General features: G+C 45.0%; 1 protein-coding gene across 6 annotated transcripts in view; it reads left to right on the plus strand.

The window, feature by feature from the left end:
* The first annotated feature begins 6338 nt into the window (after nucleotides 1-6338).
* The window catches only part of Septin6 (septin 6), a 72763-nt gene continuing 63131 nt past the window's right edge, over nucleotides 6339-15970 (plus strand). For 4 of the 6 annotated variants that reach the window (XM_051178405.1, XM_051178404.1, XM_051178403.1 and 1 more), the window contains exon 1: nucleotides 6340-6739. In XM_051178405.1, the coding sequence (XP_051034362.1) occupies nucleotides 6710-6739 (30 nt within the window). In that variant the 5' untranslated portion in view covers nucleotides 6340-6709. Of the gene's footprint in view, nucleotides 6740-15970 lie in introns of all 6 variants that reach the window. The other 2 variants (XM_051178400.1, XM_051178402.1) reach the window with 2 other exon arrangements.

The following is a 15970-nucleotide window of genomic DNA, read 5'->3' on the forward strand; positions in this document are numbered from 1 at the left end:
TTTGAATTTAGGTAAACATTATATATATATATATATATATATATATATATATATATATCCCCTCAACTGCTTTTTATTCAAATGTGGTGAGAAAATCCAAAATAATTTATCTTTGTGAAATGTATAGTACACTATTATTATCCATAATAACCCTGCTGTATAATAACACACTGTAACTTTGGGGGGCAGTGCTGGGATTGGACCCATAGTCTATGTTCATGTTAGGCAAAAGCTCTACTAATGAAATGTACTCCTCCTAGAATTTTTTCTTTTAACAATTTTGTACTTTTTGTTGATTATTTTTAGGCAAGATCTCATGTAGCCAAAGTTGGCCTCTTACTTGCTGTGTAGTGGAGGATGACCTTGAACTCCTGATTTTTCTGCCTTCACTCTCAAGCACTGGAATTACAGGTATGCACCAAATGCCTAGCTTTAGAACATCTTACTTCTTCTATCGAACTATAACTTATTACCCAGTTTATTGGCCTTTCTGAACCCTTCCCCCTTCTAATTCACATTAAGTATCACTCTTTAAGAAACATGGATAGGTTAGGCATGGTGGCTCATGCCCATGATTCCAGCACTCAAGTACAGATAGGAGCATCAGAATTTTATGGTCAGGATGGATGACTCAACAGTAAAGAACACTTGCCGCTCTTCAGAGGGCCTGAGTTCAGTCCCCAGTATCCACGTTTACAGCCACTAACTCCAGTTCTAGGGGACCCAACACTCTTCTGGCCTCTGAGGACACCTGCACACATGTGTCATACAATCACACAGACACATACACATACTTAAAAATAAATATTAAAAAAAATCAATATTATAATTAGATTACATTCTAAAAACGTTCATTGTCATGGGGGCTTCACATTCATGACCTCATCTACTCCTAGTCACTTTCTCAAGGCCTCACCTCTAAACACTGTACTGATTGGGATTGCATTTACACCTTCTCAGTACCTCACAAAAGGAACTGCATTTCAACATAAGTTCTTGGATGGCACCAAACACAGCAAATAGCATCCCGAGACCTGTCACTCTGCTTGGGAGCACTAAGTGCTTCAATCACTCTCTGCTCCAGATTCTTTTTTCTTAGCTGAAGCCACAGTGACCTTTTCAAATTGCAAATGGGTTCCTGTCACTTCCTCACTCCGAACTCCTCAACAACTCCTCACCATCTAAAGGATCATTTCTCCAACAGATTCAGGTAGCACAGCATCTAGATATCATGGTGTCCTTTCCAGGATGCCACGAAATAACTGATAGACTAAATCCCACCATATGAAATAAAATGATTTTCTAAAGAACACTTCTGTGAGTGGGAAATATGTCTACATTATGTGTGTGCAATATAAAATCATAGCCACAAGCACAGATGTCCATGAAAAAGATAAACTGTTGAATTAAGCATGATCAGTGGTGGAATTGCCTGTTTAATATTCATTTGCTACTCGTTCATTCATTTCATTGCTTGCTAGCTGATAACCAGGAACATCTGTCAAAGATTTAGGAAAGATTTACGGGGGGGGGGGACTTAAAAAAAAAAGAGAAAATTCAGCCCATTAACTTCTTTTTTCATTTGCTCTATGAGCATCCCATTTGTGCCAAGCACAATTCCAGACACTGAAAGGTCATTGTCCTTAGACAGCACAGCCTAAGCAGCCCTACGCTAGAGCAAAAAGCTCAAGCAATTTGCTGCCACTAACATGGCTCTTTGAGACCTGGTCCCATCTCATCTTGCAGTCTCTATAGCCAGTTTCTCAGTTTCTCCTTTTCCCACCCCTTCTGTCTGAGTTCTGGAGTTTCCTAAATGATCTCTTCCTCCTTTTTTATTTTTTTTTTAAAAAAAATTAATTTCTTTTCTTTTGCAGCACTGAGAATCAAACCCAGGGCCTCCTGCATGCTAACACTGAACTATACCTACAACTTGAACTCCTTCCTTCCTTCCTCCCTCCTCCCCTCCCTCCGTTTCTTCTTATATTAGTGCATGTATATGCACAGATGCACTTGTACCATGGCACACCTGTGGAGGTCAGAGGACAACTTTCAGGAGTCAGTTCTCTCTTATGAACTCATGGAATCCAGAAATCAAACTCAAGTCATCAGTGCCTCTACCTGCTAACCCATCTGCCTGGCTTCCTTAGTTATGATATTCTCCTTTAAAAGGTGTGTGTGTGTGTGTGTGTGTGTGTGTGTGTGTGTGTGTGTGTGTGTGTTTGTAGTATCTATATGCCATGGTGTGCATGTGGAGATCAGAGGAGAAAATGCATCACTTGGTTCTCTCCTTCTACTATGTGGATCCTAGGAGTGGACTTGGGATTCGAGGAGCCTTCCTTTAGCTGCTGAGCCATCTTTGTTTGCCCTCTTATTCTTATTCATATTCTTGTTATGATCTGAGATAAGGTGTCCAGTATCCCTGGCTGGCCGATCATGATCTTAAATTTCTGATCCTCCTGCCTCCACATTCCAAGTGTTGGGATTTATAGGTACAAGCCACCAAGCCTTTTTTATGTTTTTGTTTTTCCACAATGCTGGGGACTAGAACCCAGGGCTTTGTGCATGCTATGCAAAAACTCTACCAACTGAGCTACATTCCCAGTCCCAAACTGCATTCCTTATAATGTACCAGAAAACACAGGCTGTTAGACAAAGATCACATTTTGAGTGCCAGTGGTCTAAAGTAAAACCAGGAACAGCATGGGTTAACGCACAAAAGAATCTTTAGTTCAGCCTCTTAACTACTCTCTTTCTTCCAAAAGAGACAGGGCCTTTCTATGTGTATTCTTGACTGTCTTGGAACTCCCTAGTAGTCTAGGCTGGCCTCTAATGCATAGAGATCCACCCGTCTCTGCCTTCTGAGTGCTAGAATTAAAGTTGTGTGCCACCATGCTTAGCTTTGTTTGTTTGTTTGTTTTTGTTTTAAAGATAGGGTTTCTTTGTGTAACTGTCCTGAAATTGACTCTGTAGACCAGGCTGGACTCAAACTCACAGAGATCCGCCTGCCTCTGTCTTCTGAATGCTGGGATCAAAGGTGTGTGCCATCAATGCCCAGCTTCCAGCTTTTTAAAACTGACTTTTATGCAATTGATGCTGTCTTGATCATTTGCTTTTGCTTTCTCCTCCAACTTTCTGATCTTAGGTCATTCTACATGCTTTTCTACTTACCTGAGACCAGTTATGCTGGCCTTATTTTCTCCTTTCATATAGCCTCAGTTTCAGGATAATTTCAGGATGATGGCTTTTCCTGAGCCTTTGGCTGCATGTCACTATTATGTGCCCCCCTCCCCCGTTCCTATCCGGTATTAGCATCCTCCCTCATCAGTCACAGTCATCTCTGTAAAGCTTGTCTGTAAATGTTGGCTCCAAGTAGGACCTATTCCTATTAGCAGGGGAGCCATTTCCCTTCCTAGGCAGAAGACTGTGGCTTCACGGACATTTACAGTCACCTACTGACCTTAAGGAAGCTGTAACTTGCTCCAACTTCCTTAAGGAAAGTAGAAATACGAAAATAACTCATTTATATGCCTCTGTTAATATCTTCACTCAGCAACCATTGACTGTGTACCTGCCAGACACTGAACTGTGCTGGGCCTTGGTAGCCAGGATGCCACAAGGACACCACATCATATATGCACATATGTTCATGGTAGTGTTTATGAGTTAAATACAAATCCTCTCATCCTCCTCTTCCTTCTTTGAAAAACTTAAGACAGAATCTCACTTAGCCCAAGATAGCCTTGAACTTAACTTGTAGCTAGAATAAGCTTGAATGTGCGATTCTCTTGTTTCTGCTTCTGGAGTGCTAAGAACACAAGGCATGCTGGGATTATACCACACCTGAGTTATTTGCTGCTAGGATCCAGATCCAGAACTTCCTGTGTACTAGGAAAGTGCTCTACCAACTAAATTAACTGGCCAGTCTTTCTCCCTAACCTCTGTTTCTTATTTTATCCTCTGAAGTTGTTTTTTTTTTTTTTTTTTTTTTTTTCCTATCATGAGATCTTTTCAAAACTCCAGAAGGAGGAGAGAAGGAAGAAAACGTACTAACTAACCACCTCTGATATCTCTTCTCAACCTTTCTGCCTGACCTGTGTCTGAGAAGGTGACCAGGACCAAAGACTGGGAGGCACAGTCTCCAGCAGTTTCCACAACCTTGGCAGAACTGAGTATTCTTTGTAAAGCAGGTAGGTAAGGAAAGAACAAAGGCATTGCAGGAGATTTGAATTCCACACTGTATCCCAGGCTGGGAGGTCCAGCATCTTAAAGAGATCTTGTTCAGGTTTTGATAGTCTCCAGGGACAGACAGCTGAGTGCGGCACATCTGTAGCATGCCAACCCTGGTGAAGCATCCCCAGTGTTGTGAGATAGCATGTAGGATGCATGTATTGGGGGTAAAGGCTGGTAGGACTCTTGGGGAGCCCCGCAATCCCATTATGGCCTCCAGCTCAACCTCCTGGTAGCAACACTTACAGAGCCTAGTAGTAGCGGGGAGGTGGGGTGGAGGACATGGTCAGGGGTGTCCCCACCCCCTTCACAGAGATAACTGAGGCTGGAGTGAATTGGCTCACTGTAAGGGAAGGCAGTGCAGCCAGTAACAGAGCTTGGTCTGGGCCTTTGTCAGGTACCATACCCTAGCCTTTGTCAGGAAAGTCTCAGGACTTCCTACAGGAGGCCTAGCCTGGAAGCAGGCAACACCTCTGACTCCCCACCCCCATCTGGTTGAGGCCCAAGCCTTGAGGCAGTTCCTCAATTTTTGCCTTGGTTTTATGTGTTTGTGCTATAAACAGTCCAGGGCCTAACTGTTCCCCAAGAGTTCCTGAGGGGCTCACAAAATACAGCTGCTTGTCTTCTTTTATACGGTCACCCACCCTGTGGTCTCTGATTGTTCCAGACCCTTCTCCTTAGCCTACTCTGAGTCTCTAAAATGATGATGGAATACCACAGTCACCTTACCCCCTGAATACTTAGTTCTTTATGGCTGCCTCTCTGGCTATCTTCTCTTTAGGCCACGTTCTTCTGTTCTGGAATCACTTAGTGGAATAGCACAGTAGGCACTGGGGACACATGTTTCATAGAGTCCTTGTTGTCAAGGTGTATAAATTGCATAAAGAATTCCCCAAGAGAATTTGAGAAGCATTCACTGCGAGGTGGAATAAAGGGCCAGGGGAGTTCGTTTATGGTCATGCTATTCCCTGCCTCCTCTCTCCTCATACTTTATAGGCCTGGCCTCTGTGTGAGACCCCTCTCCCAGGGTTCCTCTTTTTTTTTTTTTTTTTTTTTGGTGATGTCTCCTCAAGAAAGAGACCTAAGATCCTATCACTTTGAGGAATGGGGTGTCCCTCTTGGGCCTCTGACAAACCCTATCATGCCAAATTCATCAATCACCTGGAGTCAACAAAGAGCCAATCCCAAGAAAGAGGGAAAGGGAAGGAAGGGGTGGACGTCAGGGCTGGGGAGGAGGAGAGGGCCAGCAATAATAGTTGGCTAGAAGGAAAAGGAAAGCAAGAAGGCATAGTTCTAGATTTTGGATGTTATGTCCTCTCTTCCAGGTTGGTCATGTGGTTTTGGGCTGTATTAGGAACAAGGAGCAATAGGGGCTGGACAGATTACCCCTCCTGTATCTCCATCTGGCTCAACAGAGCTAGAGACCTTCAGCTCCCTCTCTGAAACTCCCTTCCTTCTCCCTACCCTACAAGGTTGTATGCTCTGCAACCTGGTTTACCCTGTTCCCACTCAGGGCAGGGACCAGAAAGGAAACAGGGAGGTCAGTTTTTTTAGGTACAGTAGTGGGAAGCCCGGGCTCCATGGCAATTGCAGCCTACTGAGACCAAGGCTTGGGAACCTCGGGACAGGAAAGACATCCTCCACAAGATATAGCTCAGTTGTGGGGCTGCAGTGCGGCTCCCCCATTAACGCTCCATTTCTGAGCTCCAATGTGGTGGCGCTGCAGGTGCCGCAACTCCTGCCCTGCTGCAACCCCTGCCCTGCTGCAACCCCTGCCTTACCCCGCACCCCCAACCTTCCCGGGCCAGGGAGATAACTTGCTTGGTTGCGATAAACCACAGTGAAGCTTTGAGACTGGAAAGGCCAGTGCCCCCATCCATGTACCTGGGGTTCTCAGTGGGGAGCACGAGGGGTTATGGGGGCGGGGAAAAGAGAGAGAAGGGCTGCAGATCTCAGCCTGGGAACAGAGTGAAGGAGGGGGAAGGGCTGGGACTCCCTTCCAACCTCGAGTCTGGGGGCTCAGGGATGTAAGGAGAACAGGGGTGTGTGAGTGAGTGAGTGTGTGTGTGTGTGTGTGTGTGTGTGTGTGTGTGTGTGTCAATTCAGCAGAGGTCGGGACATACCACGGAGCACAGTGGCGACGGGGAGGGGGGGTGGAGGACGTGGTCACCGAGGGGAGCCCCCGCCCCCTTCACAGAGGCCGAGGCTTGGGTGGAAGAGAGAACTGGAACTGGGCTCGTCCTAGGGGAAGGCAGCGCGGCCAATCCGTCCCCTCCCCACACCCTGCTCCGAGAGGGTGGGCGATAGAGAAGAGGTTGGGGTTGGAGCAGCAGTGAGGGGCCCCTCCCTGGCACCTCCCCCCACCAGACTTGGTCGCGCCCGAAGTGTAACACTTTCTCTTTGTCGGAGGAGCTCCTCTGTTTCCTGTGCAGCAGCTCCCGTTGCGGCGGCACCCTCAGCAGCCCTGGCGGACGAAGGAGCGATGGCAGCGGCCGATATAGCTCGCCAGGTGGTGAGTACGGGGCTTGGGTACCAGTCCCTGCGCTGGAAAGTGAGGGTGGGCTTGGGGGGGGGGCGCTGGGGACGGCCGAAAGCAGACTTGGCCACAGCCACCACCACTACCACGCGGAGGGCAGTGGGGTAGCATCCAGGAGCAGAGGCAAGGCGGGACTTTTGCTCCCAGGGTCATTAGCTCAGTTGCCTCTCTCCCTAGCACGTTCTGGAGACCTGTGGTGGCGGGAGGGTGGTGGGCGATTGGCAAAGCCTACCGGCGGGCAGCTGAACTTGAATAGCGGGAGAGAGCTGCAGTGAGCGCCTCCGCCTCCCTTGCTGCAGCTGCGGCCCCGCTGCTGCTGGGGCGTTGCCGAATGAATGGCAGCATGAGTACGGAGCCCTCCTGATCCTTGTCCCCTTAGCTTGGCAGAAACCCCGAGCACGCTGCCTCCTGGGACTCCAGCTTGCTCAGGAAGAGGGGCGCGGAGCTGGGGGTAGCCTGGGGCCAAAGGCAGAGTGTGGTGAGGGGGCGGGGAGATGAATGGCTAGAGTAGGGTTTCTCCATATGCATTACATATGTGACCGCGGCTGTGTTTCTATCAGCGTGTGTGCATATATGTGCATGTGCGCCCTCCCGCCTTGCCCATGGCAGAGTAATGTGACCCTGAATGAGTCTGGCCTGATTCTCTGTGCTCACCTCTATGGGGTTTGTTCCTGCCTACGAATGCCTCCGTGTTCACTTGTGCCAAGTCCCACAGGGTCCCTTTTGTGCGTCTGTTTGAGAGTGCGGGGAGTGTGCCGTTCACCCGGCCCGTATGTGGCTGGCTGTGTATTTTGCCACGTTTCTGAGCGGTTCTCTGAGGGTCGGTCTTGGGTTCAGTTTGCATGGGCTTGTATGCTAAAACCTGTGGAGCTGACATCTTTCTGTAGAGGCTGAGGAAAATAGCATGAGACCTGCCTAAGGAGTGTTCCCTCTCTTTTGGTGGCGACCAAGTCTGGAAAAAAAACAAAAAAACATTTTAAAAACTAAACTTTTCCAGCCTGAGATGTGCAGAGAAATCATACCCAAGAACCTGAGGCTCCATGTCTGTTTGTTTTTAGATCAGAAGTTTGGTTACAAAGGGAGATGATTCCATTTGTGGGAACAATCTAGTTTTTCCATTCCACCATCGCTCCAACACCATGAGCTGATGCAGAATGAAGTCGAATTAGGGCAAGCATAGCCCACTACCCCGAATACTACTGGATGAAAAATGATAACCTTGTAACCTCACATTTATTTAGAAAACTAGTTGTGCAATGTGACTGCAGTACAAAAGGAGGGAGTAGGAAGCGGCCTCTAGGTATTTGGTGTAATTGCAATTGATTGTTTTTCTAAATCTGAATCCATAATCTGATAGCATTTTCTCTACAGATAAAGAAATTGATTCCTTTTCCCGTCTGGCTTTGGAAGGTCAGAGTCGTTTATTTGAAACCTTACCCCTTGTATATCCGAGCACAGATGTCCTTATGCAGGCATGGAGTGGAAGGCAGAGGCAGATAAGAGACAGTTTTTGAAGCTGATGGAATTGAAGAGATTCTCAAGATTGACACTAATATTTTGAGGACAACCAGGATGATTTTCTTATCTGCATTTTAAAGATGCAATAGGTTTAAGCAGATGCATCAGTTTTCTGGGTTACACTTGTTCTATCCTTAGTGACCCCCAAAAAATGACACTACAGATTTTCATTCTTGTCATAATGAATTTGCATCAACCTGCCCTCCCCAGTTTCCCTTTCCTGGATTAGGAGTGCAAGGTTGATGTTGGCCAGGGAGAAAATTACACAAGGCTGCTTCACGGTAGGTGCAACTCAGGCAACCTAGAGATCACCTTTGTTCTGCAAATGGGGATGCAGTAAGGGATGGTTTAGGGCCTCTTGATTTGCTTTAGGTGGTTCCAGTTTTCTCTGGCTGGCCTTACCACATTGTATACTGAAAAACATAATTGTATGGTAAATTCTGAAGCAGCCCAAGCACTTGAGAATTTGTTGTCATGATAAATGGGTTTCTGGGAAAACTGACGTCACTCTCTATGCTTCCCTCCCCCCAAACCAGTGAAGCTCTTATTTATGTGTCATTTGTCTCTCTGATTTTCCTTGTGTCTGCAAGAAGTTGTAATTCACCAGGGGAGGCTGGAACTAATTCAAGAGACTTGGAGTTGCTGGTTGATTCTGGTTTCTTCAAAAGAGTAAGTGTCTAGGGCTCGGCAAGAGAAGACTAGAGAGTCAGGCTATGTGTGGCAAGCTTAGAAGTTCTTAATAAATTCTGAGGCATGATACCATGTAAGGAGTATCTTGGTGTGTATATTTGGGTGTCTTCACCGGGTCACTGGAGGATCACTGTGGCCAAATACTGTTGGTAGTAAAATAGTGTGGGAGTGGTTGTGTAGGGCTTCCATTTGGGTGTGAATGCATGTTGGAAGTTTATTATCCAGTTGCATCCCACATAAATGAATACCACAAAGGATTCTGTATGACAGCACCATTTATCCGCCATTGCCACGAATATCTGTTTGATGTGAATAATACTATGGCCAGCCCTTATCAACCATACCCCCTCCCCTCAAAAAGTACTAGATACAGCTCATGGCTTTCAGACTTCCAGCCTTGCTGAAGATACAAATTGTGGATACTGACATGATTAAAGAAGTAGAAGATCCTTAGGGTGCTTCCACCTGTGAAGTGACCCGAACTGTACCTGCTCTGTGTTGTGAGGGTTACATGACTGACTCATCCAGGGTGACTAGGAAGGAATGGCATAGTCACCAAAAGCTCTATCTACTGTCACTTACATCTACCTTTCATTCAGTATTGTATTTTCAGTTCAGAATGTAAGTACTGTGCTTGCCAAAGCACAGTGTGGTTGAGTCTGGCTTGAACAAATCCTTCCCACAATGTGAAGAGCATGGCCTTTTCCACTTACATTCCATTAAGCCATTGCCTTAATGAAAGACCTTGCAAGGACTACAAAGAGTTGTCTTTGCCAGGATTGGCCTGGAGGAGCTTTCCTCAAGTTAGCACCTGCCTTACCATTAGTAACCCTTGTCCACTCTATCTTTTGATTGTCTGTCTGTTTGATTTGAGATACTTTCACCTGTCTACCAAGGTTGGTCTTGAACTCCTGCCTTGGATGCTCTGGATAGCAGTTTCCTCATGGTTTTCCTCTTGACACTCCTCCTTAATTCTTAATCACTGAAAGTAATAATTGTACTCAAAAAAAAAAAAAAAAAAAAAAAAAAAAAAAAGGAAAACCAAACCCCATAGACCTACCTGAGGCTATAGTGCTGAAAAACTATTAAATCCCAAGCCATAATATAGTTTCCTAACTTCTTTGTACCTTTAAGATTCGTCAATAACACACAGGTGTGTGTGTGTGTGTGTGTGTGTGTGGTGGAGGGGTGCCTTGGTCCTGCCTCAACAAAATGATGGGATAGACTTATTAGACATTCTAGGGGAGGCCTTACCCTCTCCAAGGAGCAGATGGGAGTGGGGGTGGGGAGGGGAGTGGAGGGAGGAGGAGGAGGAACTGGGATTAGAATGTAAACAATAAATTAATAAAAATTTTTAAAAAAAATTGTCAAAAACATTAGAGTAGTGGGCGGTAGTGGCACATGCCTTTGCTCCCAGAATTTGGGAAGCAGAGGCAGGCAGATCTCTGTGATTTCAAGGCCAACCTGGTCTACAGAATAACTTCCAGGTCAGGCTCCAAAGCTACAGAGAAACCCTGTTTCAAACAGTTCCCCTGCAAAACAAACAAACAAACAACAACAACAAAACACATTAGAGGAGCTGGGTGTGGAGGCATACACCTTTAATCCCCACACTCAGGAGGCAGAGGCAGATGGGTCTCTGTAAATTCAAGGCCAGCCTGGTTTACAGAGTGAGTTCCAAGACAGCCAGAGCTACATAGTAAGACCCTGTGTGTAAATAATTATAATAATAATAGTAATAATAATAACAGTGCCAATCCTCCCTGTAAGCCTCTTCTTTCAAAGGAGTACCCAGTCTAATGGGTGAAGCAGACACAAATCTTTATGTAGGGCTGGTGGGAGAGTCTCAGTGAGGGGAAAACTCTCACCATGAAAGCCTGACATTTTAGGTGATCTCTAGACTCAACGAAACCCTCTGGCCTCCATACACATGCCATGGCATGCAAATCCTCACACACACATCCTGCATACATACATACTTACACAATAATAAAGTTTGAAAAGTCCCTATTTACTTATCATTATCCTAAGTGCTAAAGAGGAGAACTTCTGCCTGCCATGAGAAGTCATTATAGGGGACCTAATTCAGCTATGGATGAAGGCTGTAAGGATAGGAGAGGCTTCCTGAGGAGCTCTGGATAGGAAAAGGGTAGGTGTGAAGATGGGTGAGATCACACATCTGCTACTTGCTTGGGAACAGTTCATATGTCAATTCACCCACTGCTGTTTTCATTCATTCTTCAACGTTTATTTATCAGGCACTCATTCTGCCAGGTCCTATGCCAAGTGCTTGGGATGTAGTGGTGGCCAAAGTATGGAGGAACTCTGCCCCTTCTCAGAGCTGCCAGATGAGGCAAGAATGGGCCCTGTTTCCTCTTGACATTTTAAATCCAGGAAATGTGTTAGTGGTGTATTAGTCACAAAACTTCATTACAGTAGACTAATAGGTCTGGATAATAAAATGAGAATTTGTTCTGCAATCATATGCATAGTATTTACTTTGTGGAGTGTCTGATATAAATGGTCTATTAATTGCTGCTTTTGTTACTAGCACGGTCCCATACCTTGTGGTCTGTAAGGAAACAACCTCATTCATTGCTTTAACTTGAACAAAACTAGGATTAGTCTGCGGGGTGGGGGGAGGAATCACTATTATAAAATTAAATAACGCTGGCTTCCAAACTTGCTGGGATTTCTGGATTGTCAAAGCCATGACTTAATATTAGCATGAAAAATTGAGAAGACCTTTATTCATTGAAACTACATCCAAGACACATGGAAAGAAATAAAAGGGATGGGGAGGGGAGGGAGGAAGAAGAGGGAGGAAAGAAAAAGAAGAAAGGAGACCTTGTGTAGATGTAACATGACTAGCTCTCTCCAAATGCTTCCATCTGTATGATTTCATTTGCCCCAACAACTTCCTGGTCAGGTATTCCTGGTCTCTTCATGTTATGCCTGCACCAAGCAAGAGACTTAGTCCAGAGTGTTATTGCAGTGGATGGGACAATGAAACACCTACCAGATCACACAGACACCCCTTTTAAAGGTACCCGCCTTCCCAAGGTGTTTCTAAGAAATTAAAATTGTACCACATCCTCATTTTCCCCTCATCTTGCATCTGCCAACACCCCCAAAGCGGTCAGAGAAAAGCAGACTTGAGTGATGTGGAGGACTCTCACATGTTAAAAAGAGTCTCAGCTTAAATCCAAGATAGCACAGTCACGGGTTGTGTGGGCTTTCTTTTTCTTTTCCTTTCTTTTTTTTTTCTTCTATCTTCATATTGCTTTAAATAAAAATCTTGGAGCCACCAGCCATGTAATGATGGATTATTTTAAGTAACAACTGGAGGGGGTACAGAATAAATTAGAAACACAGACCCCTTTCCTCCTCTGTTTGGCAGAAGGCTGCTTCTGCTGCCGGGATTTGAAACCGTGGGTTTTTCGGCTGCCTGCACAGAGGAAGGAGGCCACATGCTCAGGAGAGTGAGAACTAATGCTACCCTCTTCTCCAGTGTCTTCCCACTAGAGACAGCCATCTGCTGAATTATGCAGCAGGCTCTCAGCTGGCCCTAGAGTTGGGTCATTCCTGTGACCAGGGAAAGCTTTCCAGGCTGTCTCAGGGACAAGCCTCAGGGTTCCGGTTCTCTCTGCCAGGACTCTCTCAAACCCCTAACGAGGGCCCTGGGGTAACAGGAGCAGAGCTCTGCTCTCACAGCCCTGATGAGGTGCGAGGTGGTGTTCAGTTTCCTTTTACAGCAGAGGCCCCCAGCTCTAAGCACTGGCGCAGAAGCAAGAACGCTTTTCTTTCTTTCTTTCTTTTTTTTCAGATCTGCATTAAATGAGACCAGATGGAGGCAGAGGCAAATTCAGGCTCCCCAGAGGGTAGTTGGGCATTTACCCAGAGGCCTATGGGTAAACCTTTTCTTTCCAAAAAAAAAAAAAAACAGACTGGAGGTAACAATGACCAGAACACCTAGAAAACTGTTCAAACTGCCTGACTTGAAGGAAATGTGTGTGGCTTTTGTGGGAAAGTTGACCCACCCCGAGCAGGGGTCACCCATGGCCTGGAGTGGAGATATTTTACCTAGACAATGGCTTGTTGAGTTCGGTAGACTAATTAGCTCTGGGGCTCTTGAGTAGAGCTGGGCAGCTGGCCAAGCCTAGGATCAAGCTAGAGTTGAAGAGAGAAGGAAAGGAGAAAAGAAAAGTAGGCGGGAGAAAGAGTTGGAGCACAGACCTCAGTAGCATGGGTTGCCTCAGTTTTCTTCAGCTGCCCAGAGCTATCGTGGTGAGCCCACAAGCTTCCAGTTCATTTGCCTTCTCCTTACTCACTCCTACCTGCATCAAGCCAGGAGCCTCATGGCCTGGAATTTTAGCAGCAGGAAGAAATACATCTGGTATTTAAGTCAGCTTTTCCATCTGAGAGAAGCAGTGTGCCTGGATCCCAGCATCATTCTCTGCTACTAAATCACTGGATGGCTCAGGACAAGTCACTTCCCCCCACTGTGACTCTCCATTTCCCCCTTTGCAAAAAGAGGCCTTGGCTTAAGTGATCTTTAAGGGAGTTTCCAGCTCTCAAGCCGAGCTATCCTCATGTTTCCTTGTTCTCCAGACTCAATTGTGTTAGGTCCTCCTCTGCTTCTGCTTCTGCTTCTGAATGAGGCAGAACTGAGCTCCACCCCTTTCCTCCTTCAGCCTTGAGCTGAGTGAGTTTGGAGAAAGAACCTATGCTTTTAGCTCAGCAGGGTCTCTGTAACTGAACTAGAAACAACCACTTGAAGATTGCCTGTCTGGATAGGTATATATATAGCTATTGGCTTTTTATAAAGAAAGATTCATGACAACTGAATGTTTGTCTGGAATCCCACTTTAAATGCACTAGGAGAGCTGGCTAGTTAATGGAGTCCTGCTGTGTGAATCCTTTTATAGAACGAGAAGCCACTTTGGAATTTATCTTTGGTATTAAAATCAGTTTCATCTATCGGTGTTCATCCTTGTATAGTAAAAATGGTCGGTCTCCTTTGTGTTTCCTTGAGGTTCCCTAAACTGCCTCCCCACTGAAGTGTTGGCAAACTTATTTCTCCTTAGAATGGCCCCTAAAATTTTCTTCCAGCCCAGGGCATTATAACTGTAGTTTTCTCTTACTCCTGCTTTGTCTGTCCATCCAAATTTTGGGCATTTGATGTGTTGGGTACACTTGATTTATGGTATTCTGTGGCTCTCAAGGCTGTTGGTATAGTACTTTCCATTCCTCTGTCAACATTGAAGTTTCCAGATGTCAGAACTTCTCACATACTTCAGGACATATGATCTGTTTCCTGGTTTATACGACTCCATAATTATGTTACAGTGTTTAATAGTAAGTTATATATTATATGCACTAACAAGTCATAATAAAGGAAGATAATAAGAATTTATTGTATTGTTGGTTAAAACAAATGTTTTATATATTGCCCAGATGTTAAAGGCTATACTTCACCAAGCTTAATGATTATCTGCGTGTGAAGCATTTTCTGGTTGAAGTTGAACATTTTTCTAAAATATCTGAGGCCACTCTCCTGCCTAGGAATGTATCATCATAGAGTCTCTTTACAAAACAAAACATTTTTTCCAGATTATGAAACTGAAGTATGCCTATTCTAGAGAAAAATAGACAACAGAAAAGCTACCACCAAAGTAACCTGTTAACACTAGCCATCTCTCCTCCCTGAGATGATCCTGTGTCTGTTAGGTTTTTGTTTTGTTTTGCTTTGCTTTATATAATAGTTTTTGGCAAATATTTCCTCATGTCATTAGGCACTCTTAGAAAATATTTTCATTAGTTGCTTACTATTCCATCCTATGTCATTAGATAGATGAATTGGTTTTGAAAGTGTAGAAGATTTGCCATTTCTCACTGCCAGATGATGATGATGGAGTGAGGAGGGAAGGGGTAAAGGATTGGGCCCACTACTAAGCATTATAACTGTAGTTTTCTCTTACTCCTGCTTTGTGAAAATCCCATTTCAGCATTTGCCTCCTTTGCTAACATTTGAGTGCAAAAGGTCAGAGGAGAAAGGTACGGGAAAGCCGAGTCATAGGTCATGAGTTCCAAACGTTTCCCCCTCATCCTTCAGGATGCCACATGCTAGCTGAGCTACCTTGGGTTTGAACAGAGACAGGAAGCTCTCTATTGACACAGGTGGGCCCAGTTCCCAGAGGCCTCACTTAACGACTTGCTTTCTCTGCCTGGGATGTTGGAGAGGCAGTGGGCAGTGGAGGATAGCAGTTGCCTGTTGGGTGCTTCTGGGACTTTTTACTTTCCCCAAAACAGCAATGGGAGAAGGATACACAGCTGGAGACACCATAACTTGTTGTTCTTAATATGTACCATACGAATATTCAATTAAAAACTGAAATTGGTGTGTCCTCAGGAGGAGGCGGAAGAGAACAAGAGCAGCGTTTGTGTCTCTGATACAAAATGTGGTATAACGTATTTGAAAACCGCAGGTGACTGCAGATGAGGAGCAAACAGGAAATGGAATTGGGAGGAGGGAGGTGGGGCTCACAGTTCTCAGGAGCACCTTTTCATTGGGCCTTCCTTTAGCTCTTTGCCGTTTCACTATCCTAACTAATTGCCTCTATTGCAAAGCAAGACCTTTCTTCTTCATATTAAAAAAAATCTATAAATTATTGCAGTTAACATTAGTTCTTCCATGTTAATAAAATAATTAAATACTACAAAAGATGACTGTGCCTCTGATTAGGCCCCTGGTTTCCTTTTCCTGTCCCCTGAGGTAACTACTGGTATCTTTTGGTTTAGTGTCTTTTCATGCATCTGTCTAGGTACTGCCATATATTTATGTTACATATACAGGCCTTTTGTACATAATGTGCTCATTATGCATACAATTCTACAACTTCTGTTTTCTGTTTTTATACTATGTCTTGGAGGTATTCACATCAGTACATATGGACCTGTTGTGTTGTGGCTACAGACTGGTCCAGAATATGTGTGTTC

This window comes from Phodopus roborovskii, unplaced genomic scaffold, assembly GCF_943737965.1.
Source record: "Phodopus roborovskii unplaced genomic scaffold, PHOROB, whole genome shotgun sequence".
Classification (NCBI taxonomy): domain Eukaryota; kingdom Metazoa; phylum Chordata; class Mammalia; order Rodentia; family Cricetidae; genus Phodopus; species Phodopus roborovskii.